The sequence below is a fragment of the Belonocnema kinseyi genome, chromosome 5, assembly GCF_010883055.1.
Source record: "Belonocnema kinseyi isolate 2016_QV_RU_SX_M_011 chromosome 5, B_treatae_v1, whole genome shotgun sequence".
Lineage (NCBI taxonomy): Eukaryota > Metazoa > Arthropoda > Insecta > Hymenoptera > Cynipidae > Belonocnema > Belonocnema kinseyi.
Window position 1 is genome coordinate 59,324,297 of NC_046661.1, and position 25,916 is coordinate 59,350,212.

The 25,916-nt window shown below is 29.8% G+C and overlaps 2 protein-coding genes across 4 annotated transcripts in view; one reads left to right on the forward strand and one right to left on the reverse strand.

Moving 5' to 3' along the window:
- The window catches only part of LOC117172470 (helicase POLQ-like), a 25,242-nt gene extending 4,640 nt beyond the window's left edge, over window positions 1–20,602 (reverse strand). The window contains exons 1-15 of one of the 3 annotated variants that reach the window (XM_033360434.1): window positions 20,325–20,602; window positions 12,681–13,295; window positions 12,410–12,588; window positions 10,394–10,570; window positions 10,222–10,321; window positions 9,640–9,836; window positions 9,361–9,506; window positions 8,985–9,219; window positions 6,379–6,519; window positions 5,897–6,248; window positions 5,650–5,807; window positions 5,386–5,481; window positions 3,684–3,857; window positions 3,495–3,608; window positions 3,287–3,421 (exon numbers count right to left, since the gene is read on the reverse strand). In XM_033360434.1, coding sequence (XP_033216325.1) covers window positions 3,287–3,421; window positions 3,495–3,608; window positions 3,684–3,857; window positions 5,386–5,481; window positions 5,650–5,807; window positions 5,897–6,248; window positions 6,379–6,519; window positions 8,985–9,219; window positions 9,361–9,506; window positions 9,640–9,836; window positions 10,222–10,321; window positions 10,394–10,570; window positions 12,410–12,588; window positions 12,681–13,227 — 2,751 coding nt within the window. In that variant the 5' untranslated portion in view covers window positions 13,228–13,295; window positions 20,325–20,602. Of the gene's footprint in view, window positions 1–3,286; window positions 3,422–3,494; window positions 3,609–3,683; window positions 3,858–5,385; window positions 5,482–5,649; window positions 5,808–5,896; window positions 6,249–6,378; window positions 6,520–8,984; window positions 9,220–9,360; window positions 9,507–9,639; window positions 9,837–10,221; window positions 10,322–10,393; window positions 10,571–12,409; window positions 12,589–12,680; window positions 13,296–15,841; window positions 16,030–20,324 lie in introns of those variants that run through there. The other 2 variants (XM_033360435.1, XM_033360433.1) reach the window with 2 other exon arrangements.
- LOC117172472 (succinate dehydrogenase assembly factor 2, mitochondrial-like) overlaps window positions 16,161–25,916 on the forward strand; it is a 14,333-nt gene continuing 4,577 nt past the window's right edge. The window contains exon 1 of the mRNA XM_033360439.1: window positions 16,161–16,329. Within this exon, the coding sequence (XP_033216330.1) occupies window positions 16,297–16,329 (33 nt within the window). The 5' untranslated portion in view covers window positions 16,161–16,296. The remainder of the gene's footprint in view (window positions 16,330–25,916) is intronic.

The window sequence follows — 25,916 nt, forward strand, 5'->3', positions numbered from 1 at the left end:
TCTATGCTTAGAAAGGGGTCTGTTTATTACAAATATTTGGTTTAGACATAAAATGATCCACATGTACACCTGGTCTAAAGGAAATAGCCGCAGTATAATTGAATTTGTTGTGGCGGATGAAAGACTAAGAGAGTTAGTCAAAGATACAAGAGTCATGAGGGGTCCTGAATGCAATACTGATCATTACCTTCTGATCTCAAAAATTAACTTAGGTCGGGGATGGAGAAAAAAGAGAACAAAGAAAGCAAAACAAACGCGAATCAAAACTGAGAACCTACAGAAACCGGATGTGCGAATAGATTTCCAAAATAAGATAATTGAAAGCATAGATAGGGCAACATGGGAGGACAGTATAAAAAACAAAGATATAGAGGGTGCCTGGACAATGTTAGGTTTATTGACGCGAAAATAGAATACTTAAACGATTAGTTAAAGAAAGTAAAGATACAATTAGAGCAGAAGAAGAGATAAAAATACAAAACGACTTTGAAGGAAGCAGGAAACTACTTTATAAAAAAATGAAAGGAAACAAAAGTACAGAAATTATCAACATGAGAAATAGTAGGGGGGAAATGGTATATAATGCAGACGGAATACTAGAGACTTTCAGAGACTACTTTTGGACACAATTCGGAGATGAAGCTATAGGACACCACAACTGCGATGTTGAACACGATGCGATGAAAAACTCAATTGAGAAAATCTGTGTCTCTGAGGTTAGGGATATAATTAAGAACTTGAAAAACGGTAAGGCTGCCAGGGTAAACGGTATTAACGCTCAAATGCTTAAACACGGTGGCGCGTGCATACCACATAGACTGTGCGAATTCATAAATTTATGCTTCGAGATGGGAGACGTCCCAGACGATTGGAAAAAATTGATTATCGTACCAATATACAAGAGAAAGGGAGATAAAAACGAGTGCAATAATTACAGAGGGATTAGCTTATTAAGCAGTAAAATATATTCAAAAATACTTATTCGTAGGGTAATGAAAATAACAGAAGCAAAGATTTGGGAAGTTCAAAGTGGGTTTATGCCAGGAAGGTCATGTACAGATCAAATATTTAGCTTAAGGCAAATAACAGAAAAAAGTTTGAGAGTAGGAAAAAAAGTTTTCTGTGCATTTGTTGACCTAGAAAAAGCTTTTGACAAGCTATATAGTAATAGTAGATAGTAGTAGATAGTAGATAGATAGTAAATAGTAGAAGTAAACTTTGGGAAGTCCTGAAAGAGTATGGAGTCAATGGATGGATCCTACAAGCTATAAAAACAATATATACAGGTAGCAAAGCGAGTGTAAGAGTAAATGGGAAACTGAGTGACTTTTTCGATATTATTCAAGGAGTTAGACAAGGATGTGTTATGTCTTCATGGTTATTTATATTATTTATGGACAAGTGTTTAAGAATGGCTCTCTTCGACGAAGAGGGTGTAGATCTCCAAACAGTAAGGGTATTTGGGTTAGCGTTCGCAGATGATAAGGTTGTTATGGCAGAGTATATCGAAGACTTACAAAGAATGTTGTATAAACTAGATGCAAGCAAGAAGAGCATGGGCCTCAAAATTAACGCAAGTAAAACAAAAACTATGGTGTTCGACGGAAAAAGTGAGAAAACACTATGCAATGTTTTATTAAATCATGAGAGAATTGAACAAGTTGATAAGTTCGTATACCTTGGTAGCTTATTTACTAGGGACGGGAAGATATATGAGGAATTAGATAGACGAATAAATGAAGGTAAGAAGGTTATTGGTAGAGCAGGTCCCCTTATCAGAAGTAAAAATATATCAAATAAAGCTAAAATGGCAATACATAATTCTATATTTAATACTATACGGTAGCGAGACATGGACTTATCAAGAAAAAGATAAGAGTAAAATTAACGCAATTGACATGAGACTAATGCGCATAATATGCGGGAAGACCCTGATGGACAAGGTAAGTAACGAGATAATTCTAAAAGAATGTGGTGCAGAAGAGACGCTACTAGACACATGGGAAAGAAATCGGTTAAGATGGTTCGGACATGTTGAGACAATGCCAAATAACAGACTAACGAAACAAGTCGATCAAGGTAAAGTAAATGGCAGCGTGCCCAGAGGTAGACCGCGGAAAGAATGGTTAGAATGTGTGAATGAGACCCTAGTTAGAAGAGACATAAGAAGTCACAGAAACACGAGAGCCTGCATGAAAAAATACATGGACATAAAAGAAGCTAGAGAAGTATGCCAGGACAGGAAAGTATGGCGGCAAATAGTTAATAAAAAGGGTGTTAGTAGATTGAATGACGCCTGAAACAAAAGACCTTGGCCACTAATGGACCCAAGTGGGGAACCTTACGTAACAGCTTCGTGAGGTTCTTCGCTTGGGGTGATTGCTAGAGAGATTGATCAGCAACCTGGGTCGGAGCAGTGTTGCGGAACGAACGTGTTATTTACTTAAATAGCACGAGAATTCTGGATCAATCTGAAAAATCTCTATCCCTTCCACACACTACTCCTTTCCCCTACCGAGTGAGTCACGCCTACCCCGAAAGGGAAATGGCTTAATGGTGTAATAATAATAAGGCATGCAGGATATTTTCAAAGTTTGCGTTATATTTCCCATTATTAAGATTATAAAAAATTTAAAGAGATTTAAAGATTTTTCAGGAAATTCAAATTATGTCAGATGATTTAATCCGTTTCGTAAAGGATTTCAAAGCTTTTAGGGCATTTTGAAGGGAATTTTTAAAATAAATCATAAGTTTGAGTTGTTTTAGGAAATTTTCAAAAAGAATTATAATTTACAGTTATATCTGGATTCAAAAATTAAACATAATTCTGACTTAGAAAAATGATCATTTTGAGTTAAAATGAGAAAATTTCCGAAGCTACATATAATTCTGAATTGGTGCAGAGAACTTTAAAAAAAAAGTTTAATTCAAAGCTGGAATGAAGAATTTTCTAAAATAATTATTATTTTGCCTTCGAAGAGGAAATTTTCGAGAAGAAATATCATTCTGACTTGGAACAGTGATTTTTCCAAAACAATTACAATTTTGACTTGGAACGGGAAATTTTCGAATAGAAATATAATTCTGACATAAAACAGGAAATTTTTTAACATAACTAAAATTCTGAGTTCAGGTATGGAAATTTGAAAAACAATTATAATTACCAGACTGGGGAAATGAAAAACTGACCGGGGAAAAACCGAGAAATGATCGGGAATTTAAAATCATGCCTCTGGTAGACCCTCTGATTTGACTTGATTAAATGTTTATTATTTATTATACTGACGTTAGCTGCTGTGATGATTTGAAAGGCTGTTTTTCCTGGCAAGTGTTCAATCTTGTCTCGAAGCTCAGTCACAGTCGCATTTGCAATTGACTCACGGGTTGTATATCCAGCCTTAAAAAGTTGACGAGCTCTTCCCTAAAAAAAAATCCGAGATTTATATATAGAGAATTTAAAAAAAATGTTTTACTGTATGAAATAAATTTTTTACCACTTTAATATAAGGTAGTTCCATTAAGGGTTCTAATTCCTTGGAACAACAATATTCGAGTTTTCTTCCAAAAGTGGTGAAAATCCCCTTGAATGCCCAGAATTCTTCTAACTCCTTGAGAATAGAAATATTAAGATTAATTTATTTAAATTTAAATAGAATAAAATAATTAATTTGAAAAAATCATACTTCGCAAAATCGAGCAACCGACGCAGCAAAGGAGGCAGCAGAATTCAAAAGAAATTGAATCGTTCCCCGATTTACTTGATACTTGTCAGCCACGTCGTAAACATTTACACCTTCTCGCAATTCTTGCAACATTAAAGTTATGTAGAATCTTTTTATCACCCTCTCGGGAACATTCTGGATAGAATTTTTATTTTGTTTATTTTAATCAAAAATGACATATCTCGGACAAAACTCAATTAGGGTAAATGGTAATTTGGAATCATTCAATTTAGAGCAAATAGTAATTTGGAAAAATAAAAATTATACAGTAGTCGTAATTGGGAAAAATTGAAATTAGGGCAAATGGTAATTTGGCCAAATTAAATTTAGGGAAAATGGCAATTTGGACAAAATAGTGCCCTAATTCGGAAAAGTAAAATGAGGTTAAATAGTAGTTCGGAAAAATAAAAATTATGCCCAATGTTAAGTCGGAATATTGTTGGGGATTTTTTAGAATGCACTAATTAACAAGCATTATACATTATTGGAAAGTGCTGACATGCGGTTCTTACATTTTTTAATTTTTTGTCTAGTCAGTTTTTTTCTGTCAAACTTTTTGATAGCATCATGTAGTTTATCCTACGTTTTACAATAAAATGAACTTTTTGTGAACCTCACATTGTGCATTATCTTGGACACTATTCCTAGAAAAAATCCTGGCTACCAGAAATATACAAAATTATTCCCAATGTTAGTTTAAGAAAGTTTAAGTTAGGACAAATGGTAATTCGTGAAAATAAAAAGTATACCCAATAGTAATTCCGAATCTAAAAAATTGGGGAAAAAGTGATTTGGAAAAATTAAAATGAGGACAAATGGTATTTTGTAAAAATAAAAATTATTACCAACGGTATTACTTAATATTAAAAATTAGGACAAAGGGCCATTCGGAAAAGTAAAAAGTATGCCCAGTGGTAATTCCGAATATAAAAAATTAAGGCAAATGGGAATTTGGAAAAATTAAAATTAGGGCAAATGGTAATTCGGAAAAATTAAAATAATTTCCGATGGTAACTCGAAGTTTAAAAAATTAAGACAATCTTCTTATGATGTGCGTTAGGTATTTTATAAGGATTGATAGAATTTTCCAGGCAATAAGATACGTTTTTGAGCTAATAATAATTAGTGACGAAAAAATTAATTGTTAATATTTTTTCCATTATATAAACAAATCAAATAAAAAAATTTGCTTCTATGACTTTTCTCAAACTTCTACACCTATAAAATCACTCTTTGATTTAAATATGTCATAAATCAGGAGTGTCAAGAAGCAGATTCTGTTTACTCGGTTTATTCCCAGCTGAAAAAGGCAGTCAAAGTAAGACATAAAAAAATTGGGTTTACCCATTTTTCTTCAAAACTATTTGAACATAAATATGCTTATGACCAGAGAGCGGACCAGCGTAGTCTGAAGATGCGTACCAAGCTTAGCTTAGGCTTCCTCGCTGCAGAAAACCATGGCATGGGGGAGTGGTGGGAGAGCTCGGTACGCAACTTCAGACTACGCTCGTCCGCTCTCTCCTTATGACTTAAAATATACACAACTTTGGAGTAAGTTTTTTTTCCAAAAAGTCCTAAAATTTTTTCAGATAATTCCAAAATTTAAATTGAAACCCATGAACAAAACGACCATACTTCCCGTTCAATTTTATTTTAACTTTACCTTAGGCATCCCTCCTGAACCCAATCTAAATACACAAGCTTCCGTAATCCCAATCAGCCTCGCGATGTTCATTTGTTTTTCCTTTAAGCTAATCACCTATATTAAAAAAAATTACGGAAGATTAGGTTGGTTCAAAAAAAGCTCTATTTCTTTTTATACATAATGACTCCCCTATAAATTGTTCCATTTGGTGTCAAAATAAAAATAAAATGTGATTTTAAATTCCAGTGCCAACCCCCTTTATTAATTACAATAATTACTTACCACTTCCTGGTAAACCGAGCCCACTGGATGCACCATATTTGTCAATTCATACGGCGTTGATAAATACAAAAGGTGGAGATCTTCTTGCAAAATCAAGTGTTTCTGAGCAGCTTTCAAATCTTCATTCAAAGTACTTGCGACTTGCAAACTGATGCAAGCTAAAGGAAAGAGAAACATAGATTACGTATAAAAAAGCCTATATTTACCAAAAATATACGTATATCTTAAATTATACAAAGTAAAGGACCTTTCATTGCAGCGCGACCCAAATCACTTAACTCTAATTCGGTTTCCCCGGATGGGAGTACTGTACTGTTTTCTTTAGAATCACTATTCGTTGCATTGTGTCCTTTGATTTTCAAAACTCCCTTTTTCAGGAGTTCTAATGTTGCCTTATCAGTTACTTCTTTCACGTTGGCACCCAAACGACTTTTTTGGACGCTCAGAAGAGTCTTCGCTGTAAGACTGTAAAGATCATTTATAGTTTTTGCGATAGACAGCAAAACTGCACTCAATATTAAACTGTGTATGCCCCTATCTTCTTCTGTATGAAGAGAACTGATCACGTCTTCCATTTTGGATGTCAGTAATGCCCTCACCTACGAGAATGTTAACAAAAATTACACATAATATAAAACCATTTGGTTTGCCATTTCATTTTCTATCATTTATTAAATTTAATTTCTTAAATCCAGTATTTAAATTATACGGACGAATGAAATTGGATACCTTCGGAATTTCTTCAGATCTGCAAATCAATATACTTTCTCCAATTTCTCCCATTCCTGTTCGTCCCGCTCGTCCAATCATTTGCTTATATCTGCTTGTGTTTAAGAATTCGCGTCCGATATAGGGTGATCTTAAAATCACCTGAAAATATACTTTTATTTTTAAATGCCTCTTTTTTGAACTATGTCAGATCCTGCACTAAATTGTAACGTTCAAAAAATTAGTGAAAGTAGCCTCTATGCATTAAAAAAGCAACAGAAGTACTCCGACCTTTAAAACAAGTAGTAAAAAGTGGAATAACAGGGTGTTTCTAAAAAAAATGACGATTTTTCAATAAAATACATGATTTCTGAACCAAATAGTTGAAATTTTAACTAAAAAAAGGTTCGTTTCCAGTCAAAAATGAAACCATTGAATTCAGTAAAAAAATGTAACTTTTCACAAAAAAAAACACAAGTTTTCTACTAAAGTAATAAATTTTCATTTAAAATTATGAATATTCAACTGGAATAGATGAATTTTAATCCAAAAAAATGTGTTTTTAACGGAAGAGTTTAATTTCCAACCAAGTAATTATTTTCAACCAAAGACATAAATTATCAACTAAAAATTGAATAGTTAAATTTTCAGTTAAAAACATTAATCTTCAACAAAAGAGATGAATTTTCAAATAAAATAATGAATCTTTAATTAGAATAATTAATTTTTCAACCAAAAAGATTAATTTTCGACTAAGAAGACCAATTTCTACAAAAAGGATCAATTTTCCGCTGAGAAAGATAATTTTTGAACCAAAGATTAAATAGTTAAATTTCTAGTATAAAAAATTAATGTTCTGCAAAATAGAGGAAATTTTAAATAAAATTAAAGAATATTCAACTGGAATAGTTACATTTTCAGTTTAAAAAATTAATTTTCAATCGAGGTGTTGACAACTCGAACGATTAAGTGACCTACTTCTGACTTCAAGAGACTTCAAGCTTTTTCAATGACTTCAGAAGATTTCAATAAATTCAAGAGGCTTCAAGTAACTTCAAGTTACTTTACGTGACTTTATTTGAATTCAAATGATTTCAGGTATTTCAAGAGACTTTAAGTGATTTCATGTGAATTCAAAATGTAATTCAATGTGATATAATGTAATGTAATTCAATGTCATTTAAATTTAAATTTGAATGGCTTTAGATATTTCAAGAGATTTCAAGGGACTTAAAATGAATTCAGGTTATTTCAGGTGACTACGTGAATTCACCTGACTTCTTGTGAATTCAAATGAGTTCAGACATTTCAGGAGATTTCAAGTGACTTCAGAAGAATTCGAAGACTTAATTGAATTTAGGTAATTTCAAGCGACTATACATAAAAAGACTATAATAAAAAGATTTTCATTTTTAATCAAAAACAGTTAAATTCAATAAAAAAAGACGACTTTTCAACAGTAATATCTCTACTTTCATAAATAAAGAATCATTATTATTCAATTTTATATTGCAATTAAAATAAATTAAGCACGCTCGAAAAAATTCCCTGATTTAAAAGAAAATCCCGGTCATTTCCAGGGTTACCAGGTAAATAAAAACTCACTGAAAATTCCAGCAGGAAAGTAATTTTTTATTTGAATAAGTAAGGTAAACAAAATTTAAGTTAAAAATCCTTAGTTCTTATTTCAAATATAGGTAGGGTGGTCATTTAAAAAAATACATTTTTCTATAAATTATACCCCCTAAATATATATATTTTAACCAAATTAACACCTATTATGGTTGTTTCCCTTTAAAATTTGTATGAACTTCTTCAAGTAATTTAAAGCTTTGTGATAAGAAAAAATAGAAAATAATTTTTTTTCCTGCCAAAATCTTATGGATTAAAAATATTAAAAAGTGGAAGATTTAGAGTGCCAAGGTTATTTAAATTATTTTAAATTTCAAGATATATTGTACACTTTTCTCTAAAGCAAATATAAACATTAGAAACTAGTTCAATTAATTATTAGGGGAAAAATGTGTTCCTATCTATGTGAAATTTCCTGCAATCATGTATTTTTTATGGACAATATTTCACTTTTTTGTGAAAAAAATACATTTTTAAATTTTTCTCTAAATGACGGATTAATGACTATATTAATACGGGGGAAATATTTGTTTTTTCCTGCTCATTTTTGTCTGGAGCTCTTTGTTAGACGACAATTTATAAGGAAATGTGAAGAAAATCTCTCTTTTTCATAATAAAGTTAAAATATTAGCCACAAAAGGATTTAAGGTAACCAAAGAATTTTGGTCGATCAAAGAAGAAAGAGTTAAGGATAAAAAAAGTTAGGGTAAATACGGGTAAAATACATTTTACCCATATGTATTTTTCAGTACACAATTATTTTCAATTATGTATTATTTCATTGAAATAGAACGGGAAAAAGTTTAAAATATCTCTACTTTTTACTTAACTTTACAGAAAAAGAAGCATTTATTTGTGCTAGACCGAAAAGAAGAAGCTTTTGGTAGTATTATGTGAAATATTTGTTAGTTTATGACAAGTAAATTACTGTTAACAGTTTACTTTTTTAAATTGACTAAATCAATTTGAACAAATTGAATAAATTATTAACAAACCCTTCTAGCTGGCAAATTTACACCAGCAGCCAAGGTTGAAGTGCAGCATATAACGCAGATTGTTCCTTCCCTGAATGCATCCTCGATTAATTTCCTTTCCTCTGAAGTGAGTCCAGAATGATGATATGCTACACCGTATCTAATTGTATTTTTTAATATTGGACACAAAGCTCCTTCAATATTTAATGCTTTCACTAAGGACATTTTTTCCACCTTCTTTTCTTCTAGCAGCTTTCTGAAATTTGTATTATAAAAATAAATAAATATACCATGAAGTCTTAAATATCAATTTTTAATTTTTCACCGCTATATTTTTATCTTTTGAAAATATCTTTAATATTTATTTCAATCGATTCAACAATTTTGGTTGGTTTACCTTTGAAGAACTTTTGACAAGAGTTTTGCAACGCTCTCGCAATTTTTACGATTCGAACAGAATATTAAGCAAGAATCTTTTGGTACTACATCCATTATTAAACCACCGATATGATCAGGATCAATATTTAGTAACTCTGGCGTATACTGTAAAGAAGAAACTATTACTTACATTAAAGAATTAATTACGAAATATAGGGTAAAATTAAAATTTTAAAAGTATTTTTTTAATTCAAAGATTCAAAAAAACTTGTATATTATTTCAAACTGTAGAACTTACGGAATAATTTATAATTTTTTTATCTGTAAAAACTTCATCACTTTTCAGATCGATCTTGCAAATTTCGGAACCGGATTTGACGTATTCCTGAATTTTGACAGGTCTAAAATTGTTTTCGTATACTTCGGCATTAAGAAAATCCGCTATTTCTTTTGAATTTCCGATTGTTGCACTCATTCCGACAATGTGCAGGTTTTCTACAAAACAATTCGACTTAAAGCTTGATTTTTTATTCAAATCTTCATTTTTAACTAGGAAATTTTTTTAAATTAAAAAAAAAACAAGAATCCAATGATCAAATTTGGTCATAGCACTCTTAAATATATCCGTTCAAATGTTTAAAAATACATATCTGAAAAGAGGAAAGAAAAAGAAGGCAACCACCAAATCTTCTTCCTTTTTTTCTCTCTCATCTTTTTTATTATTTTTTTTCTAAACTACAATAAAAACAGTTTTAAAAATATACAAATCATGCAGACTATAGAAATATTAAGCTTCTATTGTCGTAAAATTTAAACGTCTGAAAATATATAAATTGCAATAAAATAGAACATGTGCATAACTTTGAAACTTGTTTTTTACCATCTGAAAACATTACTTTTGTCAGCAAGCCCTCTAAAGTTGCTCCTCTACTCCCTCCTTCACCCAGTAAATGTAATTCATCAACGACTATAATTCCAATCTAAGAAAGTATAATAAAAGTCATAAAATAATACAAAAATGATCAAATATTTGAAAGAATTCAATTTGTTACCTCACTGAGACGATTCAATTCTATTAAATTATTAACAACTCCCATTGCTTTTTCGATTGTGCAGATGTAAACGCTGTTCTTTTTCCTTCGTTTTTTGACGGGATATGATCCTTTTCCCGCTGCATATTCTTCTACTAAAAATTCTAAGCCTAAGCCGAAAGGTGCCATTGCTTGAACCTGTTTTTATTCAAAGACTTCAATTATTTTAAAAGAGAATTTAAGTTCTTTTTTTTCGAAAATAATAATAAATTTTTTAAGTAAACAGATTCTAATAGTGACTTCTTCACAGTAGTTCTAAAGAATATATTAAGGCCTTTAAGTTCTTAATATTATGATTTTATCATCTAAAATATTTTGTATGTTTATTATTATGATATTTGTGCTTTTAATCTATATAAAAGGATTCTTTAAACCATTTGCAAAAATTCCTATTCAATACATAATATAATTAATCTGAGGATAAAACACGTTTACTTGTTAATGATAAATGTTGACTGAAGCTGTAAGAATAAACTTTTAAACAGATACTTAGATTTTTTAAAATGCGAATATTTGCAAAATAATAGAAATATTTCAAAGATTCTGTATGATTTCAAAACATTTCCAGAAAAATAAAAAATATTTCACAGTTATTTATACCATTTACAGTTTTATAAAAAAAATAAAACTCTATTAGAACTTGAAGTTCTTAAAAGTATGATTTTGTGATCTAATATATTTAGTTTCATTCTTATTATTATGATATTTGGTAGTTTTTAATTGCATAAAGGGATTCGTTAATTTAATAAAAATAATAAAAATTTTAATTATTTTAAAGTTTTCAAAGATTCCATAATATTTATTAATATTTCCAGAAATTTAAAAAATTTAACAGTTATTTATACCGATTTTAGGTTTATAAAACAAAGTAGGATTATATTAGAACTTATAGCCCTTAAAATTATAATTCAGTTATTTGAAAACACAGTCAAACTCGGAAATAAGGCTATTTTTAGGGCTGGATGTAGTGGGGAACAAACCCGATAGAGCGCCGCTTCGAATGAAAACGCCTTTGTTTGACATGTCTGTATTACCACCGCTCATTTGCCGCAGCTTCTTTTACTTCCACCTGCACCGCGGCGTTAATTCTCGGGAGGGATATATCCGGGGGCGTTATATCCGAGTTTGACTGTGCTTAGTTTATTTATTATTCTGATGATATTTTGTACTTTTTATATAGAAGGATTCGTGAATCCAATGCAAACAATTTCCATTTAATTCATAATTTAATAAATCTGAGAATAAATCGTATTTACTTGAGAATAATAAATTATGATTGAAACAATCAGAATATATATGTAAATGGAAACTTGGAATTTCGGGAACGTGAATAGATAGATTCAACATTTTTAAAATATTTGAAAATAATAAAAATTCACAAATATTCCAAATATTGCACAAAAGTTCAAAAGATTTCAAAGGATTTGAAAATATGTTTAGAGATTTCAACAGATTTCCAAAAATTAAAAGATTCCACAGTTATTTATACCATTTCTATTTTTGTAACAAATTCACACTATATTAAAACTTAAAATTCATAAAATTATGATTTATCTTCTAAAACTGTTTATTTATTAACATGGTGGAATTTTGAAGTTTAAATTTATAAGAAAGGATTATTTAATCCACTGGAAAAAATTACTATTAAATTCATAATTTTATAAATCTGATCAATTGGTTTACTCTCTTTTTGAATTGTACCTAATAAACTATAATTGAAGCTATAAAAATAAACTTTGAAATAGTAACCTAGAATTTTGTGAAATGTGAGTATTGGAAATATTTTAACATAATAATAAAAATCTCAAAAGATTTCAATCTTCAACAAAATTTTTAAAGGTTTTCAAGATTGCATAAAGATTCCAAAGATTTCATGAAATTTAGAAAATACCTTAAATTTGAAACCATATATTGAAAAACTCTCAACAATATAACGTTTGTTTAATTTCCAAAAATAATCAAAAAAGGAACATTCACCTTTTCCTGTACGATAGCGACATATGGAAGAACTAAGATAGCATTTTTCTTATTGCACATGATTTCTCTGAGAATTAAAATTTCAGCGACTAAAGTTTTCCCTCCGCTCGTTGGTAGGGCGTAAATTAAATTCTTCCTATTTTTTACGGCTTCCAAATTCAAGCATTCTTCTTGCCATTCTGATGAATTGAAAATTTCGAATTATTTATTACAAATTCAAAAGATTTTTAGAAACTCAAGTAGCATTTTCAAAATAAAAACAGAAACTTACGATAAAGTTCATCGATGCCTTTATGTTTTTTAAACATGGTCTTGATCTTACTTGGAAGTCCATAAAAAGAATTGTCTTCCTTTTGAATTGCATTTTTGGCGATATCGTAAGACATTGCCATATTAAGAGAGTTATTGAAGACGGAGACGCTTCTCACGCCCATACTTGCGGCGTTTTCTTCTTCGCCATCCTGGCTTCTTCTTTTTTTTTGAATTGGACTACCAAAATCTGCATCTTTTTGCGAAATACCTGTACTTATTTCTACGTCTTCAGTAACTTGGCAAGTTTGTGAAATTCCTGTGCTTATTTCTACATCTTCGATGACGTCATCAGTTTGTAGATATTTAGAGCTTACTTCTAGATCTTCTGTATCATGTAATTCTACTACACCATTAAGAATAGTATCGTCCATAGAGAGGAGAGATTGAATTGATGCTTTTGAAAATTGAGAGGCTCTTCTACAGCTTGAAGAACTGTCACTTTCTTCGGTCACATCGTTCGTGGATAATCTCCACGATGAAAAAGTTGTTTCCGCTGTTTTCACCATTATTGTACTTTTAATGGTACTCTCTCCCTTTTAATCCATTATTTTGGCCATTCATTCTAGAAGAATGTCTGCAATAAATAGAGAGGAACTCTAAATATAATTTATTTCTTTTCACTTTAAAGTTTGCAGTCGGAAACCCTCAAAATTTCTTTATTTTATTTTTTCTATTCAGAATCAGAAAAAAATGTCAATTAAGAATCATAAATATTAACATTTCGAAATAATATTGTTCTAATGCCTCATTTTAAAAACTGTATCAGACATAGGTTTGTTACATTCAATGTTATTATGTTGAAAAATTATACTTCTGGTTTAAATAAAATATACGTTTATGGCTATAGCACAGCGACATCAAATTTTTTCAACAACTTTTGGCTGACTTTTTTTAGTTTGGTGACTAAGTATTGCTTTAAACAGGATACTAAATCAAAATTTTGCCAAATACTTTTTAAATATTTTTCCATTCTACAGGTTTCTTTTATTAATTAAATACATATATTTTTTTAATAGAATTTAATTTAAATTATTTAAAAAAGAAATTGAACCTCTTTAAAATTTTTGTTATAAATTTAAAAACTATCCGAAAGTAATAAGCAATAATGAATTTATCGAAAAGTAATAAAAAATAAATAAACTTTGAGTGCAAAAGCGCTTTAATAATTTAAAATGGCAAAATAAAATTTTCTGATATATAAAAAATACATAAAATACAAAGTTTGCAATTCACCGAATTCTTTTTTTACTTAGTTTTCAATGTATCATAAAATTTCCTAAGTCATAAGTTTGAATATGTAAAAAAATGTATTTGAATTTCAATTTTACTTATTTTAAAAAGGAACCATACTCTTTTTGAGAAAAATATTTAAAACGTTTGGAAAATATCCGAAAATAATAAACAATAATGTTTGAGTGCAAAAACGCCTTAATAATCATGACAAAATATGTGTACAATTTTCTGTTACATAACAAACTGCATGAAACGCAATTTTCAATTTGAGTAATTCCTGTATGGCACTTTTTAAATCAGAGTTCGATTAATAATAACACTTAAAGAACAATAATTTGAAATATGTAAGAAAATATTCTAAATTTTTTTTTTTCTAATTCCAGCATAAAAAAATTTTTACACAAAAACTATTGTAATGAGCCATTTTTTTACTCCGACGGCAGATTTAATTTAAAAACAGGAAGAGGCCCTGATTATCTAGAAAATATGCCATTCTTTTATTTATGGAGTAAAATCAGGTAATTCAATTTTAAGTTAGGGTCGTGATTTCATCGTTCCTGTGACGTTTAGAAACTATACGAAAGTAATAAACAATAAAGAAAAGTCGATTGCAAAAATGCTTTAATACCCTTAATGAAAAACTAGCATTTTCTGCTATCGAAAAACATCCATAAAACGCAGTTTTCAATTTACCCAATTAGTTTATAATATTTTTTTACTTAGTTTTGAATGTTTCATAACAATTCTTACACATTAATTTACAATGTTTCAAACAAATAATTAAAGTTTACGTACTTTATAAAGCGTCTCATCCTGAGTTTACAAAAAATATTTAAAACGTTTAAAAATAATCCAAAAGCAATAAGAATAAACAAAAATTTAGTGCAAAAACGCTTTAATAATCTTAATGAAGAAAATATATTTTCTTCTACACAAAAACCTACATAAAATGTAAACTTTTCAATTTATCCAAATAAATCCAAGTAATAAAAATCAAATACAAAAACCTACATGAAATGCACCATTTTTAATTAATGTAATGTTTAAGAAATAGAAAATTGGAACTTATACGGAAAACCTCTTTTTGTGGAGGGTTTTCCTTATACATTCTGTTTTTATAGTATTTTTTTATCAGTTTTTCATGTATAATAATAACTATAATTCAAAATGTGTAGAAAGAAAATGCCTTGAATTTAAATTTTTTCAAGAAAGGACGATACTTTATTTTTGTTTTGAGTATCAAATATCAAATACTTAAAATTGTCAGAAAAAAAGTATTCTAGAAAGAAAAATCGAGAGCAAGAACTTTTTCGTTAAAAATGCTTGACGTTGGAAATGCGCGGCGAAATTGGGTCCTAAATACTCATTTGCAAGATGTTTCGTTTCCAATACTACGCCGCCTCACTCGGCACGGAAAATTCCGTTTCACTCTTACAGCTGAATAGCGGGTCTTGATGGTAGACTGTAGAGACGAAAATGTGATAAATGAGTATTTACGGCCGAATTGCCCCTCCCTGAAGAGCCCTGTTATAATAGGTTACTTTTAAAGCAATAACAAATGTTGGTATCGTCAACAATATGAATATTTTATACATATATTTTGTTACTGATATTTTTTAAAACGATGAAATCAAATAATGAACTAAAATTATTAAAATATAATGAAAAAAAAAAAAATTGGAGGTTAGGTGCTTCTTAAAATTAACTTTACTCCCCAGTTGTTTATTGTGTATTTTCTTCGTAAATATTCTAATTTGAATATTAAAAAGCCTGAAGCTCCACGAAGAACGATTATTTTAGTAAACAGAAATCAAGAAAAATAAAGGCGGTCATTGAAACGGTTGAAACCTTTTGTCGCCCTTTTGTACAAGTTTAAGGTTATGTTACCTTCATACAATTCCAAAATTTCGGAAACAAGACATTCATCTCAAGGAGTATTCAACTCTCAACACTAAATTTTTCATTTGAAGTCATGATATTTCCGATAAATAATAAACGTGTTGTATATCTCTTTTAAAAACTGCTGGTTGAAACACGCTGCTGTACAAATGGAGCCGTAAACACAATTTAAAAACAAACCGTCAACGAAAATGCGCGCAGCGCGGCGTCTGTTGAAAATCAGCTGATTGGTTACCGAAGTCACGCTTGATTACGGTGCTTACGGGAGTTACGATTACGTAAGTTAAAAATAGATTTGATATTTATATTTGACACATGCGGATAAGCGAGCACAAGCAAGCATATAAGCGAGTGAGCAACGCAATAAAATCTCTCAAAAAACTGACAATCATCAGAAAATAACTTATTTTCGGGATCAGTTTCCTCAGAAACGTCGAGTGAAAATGAATTCTATTTATAAATGTAGCACTCTCCTGGTAAGTAACATATTTTTCCTTATATTTTAATTTTTTCATGATAGTAAAAATTATACCAATTTTCTCCAATTATGTTAAATTCAAGCTTATTTTTAAATGTTAATTATTGTTGCGTATTTTGTATGTTTGTCAGATATCGTGAAATTATAACTGTCGCTTGATAATTGATAGGTTATGTTTTTTCATATCCCCGATGAACTTATTATTTTACGTCATGTTTGTTAAATCCTATCGATAGAAATATCTGAGTATATTCTAAAGATTCTCTAGGGTCAGAGAAGCTCAGAGAAATTCTCCGCAGGCACTCAGGTAGATATATTTAAAAGTCCAGGTAGCTCTTTTAAATGTTTTAAAGGCTTTAAAATGTTCTTTCCGAAATTGAAATAGGGTCATAAATAACAAGCAGAGAGGCTGAAATTGAAATAAAAATTCGATCATAAATAACAAGCAGGGAGGTTATATCAAGAGAGTAGCCGACACTCAAGGGTCCTCATTGTTAAGCTTTCGGATTAAAATTTAGAAGTAGATTTTTTAAATTTCATAGTTAAGGGCATGTGATACTTAGAAAATGTCAATTTTACCAGTTTTAGATTCCCCCGGCTTTTTTTCTAGAATAATAAATATTTTGTCTTAAAAATTTGGGAAATGATAGCGAACATGTTAACGGACGTCCCCACACACTTTTTTGCAGGTTAATTCAAAAAAGTTTTAATTTAGCAAAATGTGATTAATTTGCTAGGAGCGAAGCGTCGTTCGCCCTTTTCTCTTCTCGAGCCACAGAGTCTCGGAAGGCAGATCAACCTCTTCTCTCCGCAGTCCTCAAGTAGAGTGCACTTAACATTCGCCACGCTTGTCGAGAACAGGCTTAGCCAGGGGCGAAGTTTGGGCCCCCAAAAAATAAGTTTTTTTATTATTTAATTACCTTTTCCCCCACTCTTTGCCTATACATAAATCCGAAGCCCCCGTCGGAAAAAAATCGAAGCCCCCGTCGGAAAAAAATCGAAGCCCCTCCCCAAAAAAATCCTGGCTATATCGCTGGCCGAGGAAATTGCACAATAATTTTTTTAAACATTTTATTCCAAGTTACCAGTGTCTTTGTACTGACATGAAATAATGAAGAACGTCCATCATTGAACAAAATTTAATAATTTTCTATTAAATCCTTTCATATTTAAATAATATATCCTTCACTTCTGAACAAGCATTTCAACTTTCTACCAAATTAGTTTAATTTTAAACCAAAAATATGAATTACAAACACAAAAGTAAATCAAAATTTAATAAATTTAAATTAGATTAAAATCCAAATTAAAACTCCTATTTAACGTCCAATAATAAAATTAATGCAAACTCCTGTTAAAAAGTTAAAAAACAAGAATCCAAGGACCAAATTTGGACAGCAACGAACAAACAAAAACAAAAAATCCTATTGTAATCTGAAAAAAAAATTTCAGATGGAAATAAAAAAGAGGAAAGAAAAATGAGAAGGCAGCGTAACACATCCCCTTCCTTCTCTTTTTCTTCCTTTGAATGTTATTTTATTGTTATTTGATGATTTTATTGGTTTTTTCAAATTATAATAGGATTTTTTGTTTTTGTCTTCGTTGTTGTCCAAATTTGGTCCTTGGATTCTTGTTTTTTTAACAGGAGTTTGCATCAAAAAAGTTAATTTTAATCCGACAAAAGCGAATTTTGTAACAAAGCAATTACATTTACAAGCAAAGTGATTAATCTTCAATGAAGAAGATTTATTTTCTAGAAACAAATTAGTTTAATTTTTCATATAATTCAGTTGTGAACGTTCATGTGAATGGAATAAAAAAATTATTTTTCTAATTTTTGTTTTCCTGAAATCAATTAGAAGCTCAAAAAATAATATTTTGCCCGCAAGGATTGTCGAATACAAATGTTTTTAAATAGTTACCTGCCCTTACACATCACCCTTTATTCAAACCTACCTTGTTAAAGTTTGATTGTCGATATTTAAACAAATAAAAAGTCCGAAATCCTCTTTTTTAACCCCATGAATTATGGAGTCGATGGGATTGTTTAGCAAGACCCCTAAAAACCACCATTACTATATCCACACCTGAAATGTCAACAATGACCAGTTTGATTGTCGATATTTGAAAATATAAAAACATAAAAAATCCGCTTCTTTTATCCTACGAATGCTGTGTTCAATGAGAATGTTTGGCAGGGCTACTAAAAAACCACCCTTACCATACTCACACCTACAATGTTCAAAATTACAAGTTGGATTGTCGATATTTAAAAATATGAAAACATCAAAAATCCTCTTTTTACATTCTCTATCATACTGTGAAGGTATTATTTTAATGCGAAAAATAACTTTCGCGAATTTAATCAAATGTCCACGTACGCTAAACAGCCATTTCTGATAACAATTCAAAAAGTTAAAGCTTTTCCAAAATTTTTGAGACAGCTTTTTTCATGAATTCAAAATTCTATCGACAGTTATTTATAGCACACAAAAATATGCACAATTTATCCCTATGGCTTGTTTGGATAAAATCAAAATTACGGAAGTTATAGGATTTTCAAAATGCAAAAATCCAAATGAAAATGGACATTTGAAGTAAAAAAAAGCGTGATATGGAAAAACGTGAAAAAGAGAAAAACTTTATTTTTCCAAGGCCCTACATTATTCTTTTATCAACTCTTTGAATATTGGTTTAAAAAGTCGAAAATTCAAATGTTGATCACAAAAAAAATGAATTGCATTCTCATCGATAATGAGAAGGTATTAGTTTTATGCGAAAAATGACTTTCGCGAATTTCATCCAATGTCGATGTTTTGAGGCCCCCTCAGTCAGTCAGAAAAACAAGTTTTTACGTCGGTGTCTGTCTGTCCGGCGTGATCGTTGTTGATACAATTTCAGATAACAACTAAATAAGTTAAAACAAAGCAAAATACGAAAAGAGATAGAGCAACAAAAATTTTGCAACTAAAAGAAACCTACAAATTTGTCATTAATCACTTTTTTTTTAAAGGATGAGTAGTTTTTGTTTTCTTCATGAAAAACAAAATTGAGAATCAAAATATTAAATTGTGTGCAAACGATACAAGCTACGAGAATAAATGAGACAACATTTATTCAACGAACAAGGATTTACAAATTTTTTACGAATATTTTTATTTTATTGACATGAAGCATAATTTTTCTTTAATCGTAAAAAACAAGATTAAATATAATGAATTTCTGTATAAACAAGGCAATAAGAATCAGTATGTTTTAATTTCCATGCATATTATACATTGTAATGATATCAATTTATTAGAATGTTACATATTTTAGCTTAGCTAAGAATATAATTTAATGCAAAATAAGAAACGAATATTAAAGTAAACACGATAAATACAATTTGCACTTTATTTTGGAATGTCTTAATAAGCAATCCCAGGCAGAGATACATAAAAATTTATTATATTTAATATAAAAGTGTTGCGCATAATGAAGAAAAGTTTTTTTTGTGGACAAAATGGAGTTGGTTTTCACGAATCGAACAAAATATAAGAAAAGTAACTTTTCTCTTCTCTTCACCCGAGTCGAAATTTAGGCCCTACTTTGAAGCCGTATCTCCTACCTTCGTAAGGGATGGAATCTGTAAAGTAGGTTCTAAATAAGCCGAAATCGGCCGTTTTTCCACGTTTAGTGTCAAAGTAGGGTCTGTATTAAAATAAATTAGACCCTCTTTAAAAGCTGAAACTGCTACTGTAGGACTTGTGGTATCAAATCATTCTCTCTATAATCTCACATCAATATGGATGAATATAAACAAGTTTTGTTATTTATCAGAAAAAAATAAAATAATATCAGTGATATAAACGTCAAGGATATTCGGAGTTATTTTTTTATACATATTGTTAATAAAATTTGTTAATTATGAGTCTAAAGCATAATGCACTGAAAAATCCACAAGTACTAAGAAACGAACCCGAGATCGCATGCACGCACTGAGTATTTACTAACCGATTCAGCTATAACGGAACGCGTCAGAATGTCTTCTATGAAAATCATTAGCACTTGTCCAATAGTTCAAGGTGAAATTTTCAATAAGTTCCCAATTAAAAACACTGCCATCGAAAAAAGACTGTTTTCGTCCACAAGCGCCCTGAAAATGCATTTGTTAAGAAAAATAATTAACATTATCAACTCATCATGAATAGTGATGCCCTCGGGCGATCTTTTCCGACATCGACACGATTCCGACTCAATCCAGCCTGCGTTATCGGTTTTGGATCGTGTGTCGGTTTTAGCTCGACTCGACTTTGGATCGGGAAATCGATATATCGGCTCGGAATCGGGCCGGGTTTTCGATTCTCTTTCGGCAAATGTGCTCTTCTCATTTGAACCTAGCGGAGAGGGAAATCCGTCAATGAGTTGACGTCCTTCCTTCCCCTTGACTCCACCAAGCCCTGGTTAAACCGGTTATGGCTAGAGTGAAAATCCTGAAATATATTTTCCCCGTAGATAGTGGAAGATTTGTACTTTGGCTTAGAATTAAATAATTTGAAACATCGAAATGCTATTATGCCGATTATAGAAACTACTTTCAATCTTCATTCAATTTATAAATGTTTTTAATGAAAAATAATATATTTTTTAGTATGTGGCAATATTGCACTGTTTATTTAAAAGCAGCAAATATAAATCAGATATTGTTAAATGAACAATTTACAGCTGAATTGTCGTAAATAGATTGCATTCTACTGATTCTTCAAAATTTGAGAGTGCAAATGTTTGGAAAACTAGTTGAACAAAACAAGAAAAATGTTGACTAACAGACGATATTGTTGGAAGACTCTTGAATGTTCAACTAATAAAGATGAATTTTCTACCACAGCTAATAAATTGTCAATCCAAAAGACTAATTTTAACAAAATAGTGAAATTTTCTATTAAATATATGAATTTTTAAGAATTTAGTTATACTTTCCTTCCTACAGTTGCATTTACAAACCAAATATGTAGGATAAATTCTTAATAAAAACTTCAATAGCTTAATTTTCAATAAAAAATGGAATGGTTAAATTGAGACTTAAAAATGTAATATTTAACCTAAAAAAAGAGTTTTTAACAAAATATTTAAGCCCCTCAACCAATCAACTAAAATTTTAACCAAGTAGTATAACATTTAATGAAGTACTTTAATTTTATACATAAGAACTTAAGAAGGCTCATTTTTCACCAAATACATGAATTTTTAGACAGAGAGGTAAATATTTAATCAAGAAAATGAGTTTCCTACCAGAAATGAAACAGTTATAAAGTTAAATTCGTAACGAATGTTTATTCGAAAATTTAAAAAGTTAAATATGTTCTTGGAAACGTTATTATTTAACCCAAACACACAATTCATGAAGAGAACAGTTTCAATTTTCAAACCAAAAAATGAATTTTCATTCAATTATGTAGTTAAATTTTAAACTAAAATAGATAAGTTTGCAACTAGAAATCTGCAGTTAATTTTTCATTGGAGAAAATTAATTATCAAACGATAAAACACGTTTTCAAGAATGTAGTTAAATTTTTAACCAAAAAGTCAATTTCTAAACCAAGGTAGTTGAAATTTTCAATGAAGAAACTAACTTTTGCCTTCAATAATGACTCTTTAACGTGAATACTTGAATTTTCTGTTATAAAACACATTTCTGCCCTAAATAAACGGGGTTTCAACCAAATAGTTACATGTTTTATCAATATCAATATTATTTATAAGAATTATTTTTGAGAGAATAATTCACTGATTATTGTTCTCTTATGTTTATTTTCTACAAAAATTGAATTTTTATCAACAAATGATACTTTAATTCCCAGGGAAAAAATGATTTCTTATTTTAAAAAAAACAACTAAAAACCCGAGTTTTCAGCAACATATTTCATCTTCCAACCCAACTTCTGGCAACTAACCTTCATAATTTTCGATTAGAAACATGAATTTCCAACCTAGTATTTGTATTTTTAATGTAACTGAAAAAGATGAATTTTTAATTAAAAACGAAATAATTGAAATTTCAGTTTTAAAAATTAATTTACAACTACAAAAGTAAATTAAAATAGTTCCATTCTCTTAAATGTTCTATTCATACACATTTATTTTATTGTACAGTGCGTGTAATTGTTCTAGCGTTTAAGTGAAATAATTCGCAATGAGATATGTGTTAAACTTTCATTTTAAACGCTTAAAATTCAAAACTGTTCCACTGTCAATATGTTTATATAATTTGTTCTTAAAATTAACAAATGGTAATGAATAACTAAAGTTGTTGAATATAATTTGAGCAAGATCAGATGAAAAAACGATTTAGTTCTGCTTGAAAACGCCGAAAATATGTTTTTGTTTATTTAATTTGTTCGTAGAATTAACAAATGTTAATTAACAACTATATTTGTTGAATAGAATTTAAGCAAGATCAGATGAAAAAACGATTTTATTTTTGCTGGAGAACGCCGAAAATATGCATTTTTTATATAATTTGTTCTTAAAATTAACAAATGTTAGTGCATGACTAAATTTGTTAAATATAATTTGAGCAGGATCAGATGAAAAAACGATTTATTTTTGCTTGAGAACACCGACAGTATGCATTTGTTGATTTCAAATTATTTATGTCATACGGTCCAATCGTAAATCGAAAAAATTAATATGAGTCAAAAAAACATGTTCTTCGAAACTCAGATATTTATTTAATAGAAAAACTCCTTTTGAAACTTTCTGACGTTTCGGTACACATGCGTACCTTTTTCAAAGGTTCTTAACCTAAATAATTATATTAAAGATTAGTAATTTTAGTCTGAACAAATATGATGGATAATTACGTAGATTTCAATACATTGTTACCTGAGTTGATGATAGTTTAAAATAGTCAAACAGATCAATTTTGAGTCAAAAAAAGTAAAATTTCAGTCAATTGTTTTAAAAAATTAATGAAAATTTAGTCATTTTTTAGAAATCTCAAAAAAATTTTCGAGACTTCACTCGATTAGAACTACATTTTTTAAAAATTGTATGAGAAAAACAAATTAGCGTAGGTTAGGACAGACGAACAGAAATTGACAGTTTCAGAAATACATGAAGAATACGTAATGAACGATGATGTAATAGGCAAGTTTCCATTGAAAAACACTGATGTGGAAGCGGGTAATTGAGTTTAAATTTGAAATAAGAAATTAAAAAAATTTTTTAAATGTGTATATGTACACATCCATCATATGCATACATATATACACACATATAGCATACATACATATACACATATATACATATAGAAATGATTAATATTAAAAACATTATTTTATAATACTCTGATAAATTTTATTAATATTTAGAATTTCAGTCTGTAAATTAACTGAAATCTTACGATATTTGTTTATAAAAATAGACTCAATAATACGTCGTTGATAAGTATTTTTTTCTGTAGCTAATATTTTAATACATTTAAAATCAAAATCAAAGTAATGATTGAAATTCCAAGAATGTTGTGACAGACCTGTGTTAAAATTCCCAACTTCATAATCTCTTTTGTGTTCAGCAATTCTAGTTTTTAATCGCCTGCCAGTTTCACCTATATAAGCTTTATTACAACATTTACATTTAATTAAATAAATAACACCAGATAAATTTTCAATGGAATCGACGTCCTTTCTTCTTGACAAATAATTATCTAATGTATTAGTGTTTTTAAAATAAACATTGATATTAAATTTTTTAAGTGAATTTCTTAATCTTTCTGATAGGCCCTGAATGTAAGGCAAAGTAACATTTAAATTAAATCTATTGTAAGTATCACTCCAATTTCTTTTCTTGTTAATTTTATTACTGTTTATAATTATAATTATTACTATTATATAATTTGTTCTTAAAATTAACAAATGTTAGTGCATGACTAAATTTGTTGAAAAAGGTAATATCTTGTAGCAAATGTAACCATTGCGGCACCTAATAGGAAAAATGTAAAGTTTTCAATTGACTGAAATTTTGTTAAAATTGGAGAAATTTATTCATGAAGGACCGCTCTCTCTATCTCTTTCTTTGCAAACTATTGATCATTAATGATTTATCCAAAAGAATATTAAACCCCAAAAACAGTTTCTTGAAAAAACAGAAAATTTTGTAACACTTTTCGTTGAAGCAATTAATTTTTAACCCAAAAACCAGTATTTTTATAAAGTAGTTAATATTCTAACCCTAAAGAAACTAAACAAACAATTTCCTAAAAAATATTAATATATTTTCTACAAGAAGGTTAATTTTCCAAAAAATACTAAACTTTTGGACAAAAAAGAAGAATGATCAGCTGAATTAAAAAAATGTTTACTTAAAAAATTAATTGTCATCAAATTAATTTTAACACAATAATTTAATTTTTAGCCAAATAGTTCAAATGTCAAATAAAAATTCGAATATTAAGCCAAATAATTGAATTTTAAACCAAATATTTTCAAGAAAATAGTTATTTTTTTTTATAAAATAGGTGTATTTTGAACTGACATAATTAAGTTTCCAGTAAAAAATTTATTTTTTACTAAATAGTTTAATTTTGAAGAAGAAAAAAACTATGAGTTTGAAAGAATTTGGTTGACTTTTTCATCTATCTTTTCTCCAATTATTATTTCTTATCTCCAATCAGCCGGAAAGGGAGGTCGTTTTGAAGTCTGGTTTTGTAATTGTGAATCTTTTTCATGCTCATTTAGCATAGAATTATTCATGAAAAAGACATTTGAACTGGCTAAATTTATAAATCACTTGAAAATATAATTTAAAAAGAAAAAAAAGAGTTTTCATCTAGAGATGAATTTTTGAACAAAGTACATGAATTTTCAACAAAATATATAAATAGATTAATTACGAAGCATATGTAAAATAAAAATTTAAAAGTAAAGTTCAAGTAAAGCGCACAAATGATGTGACGTATTTAACTATATAGCGTGTGACGCAGTGCCATCTAATGAAATGTATATTCTGCTTAGTGACGGATCGAGGGGAGGTTTTTAGAAACCCGTCCCCAACACCTCGAAATATTTTTCTGGGTCCACCCCTGATTCTGCTATATGAGCGCCCCGAACAAAGAAACTCTTCTCCTCGTTATAATTCAGTCTATGGATCTGGGGAACGGCTTAGATACCGAATAACGTATCTATGATACGAGTAGGCACTCGCTAGTGATGAATTCGACATGATTTCTGCCTGCAGTCCGGATCGTCGAGCTTCGCCGCGTTCGCACATTCACGAAGAAGCTCGCAATGGCAACGTCGAGTTTCCCAGTGGTCTCTCGGCCACTCAGTCTCCGTTCTCGCGACGCTGACGAAGCTCGCATCGAGCACCCTCGCTCGTAACGCTGAGAAAATATAAACAGGAGAAGGGATGGCGAGGAGCGGATTTTACGCTTTTCACGCATATCGCTATCAGCCCCTGCCCTTAACAGCCTGAAACATAATAATTCGGAGTCTACGGGTTTCGATTATTATTATTATTACACCATTAAGCCATTTCCCTTTCGAGGTAGGCGTGACTCACTCGGCAGGGGGAAGGAGTAGTGTGTGGAAGGGATAGAGATTTTTC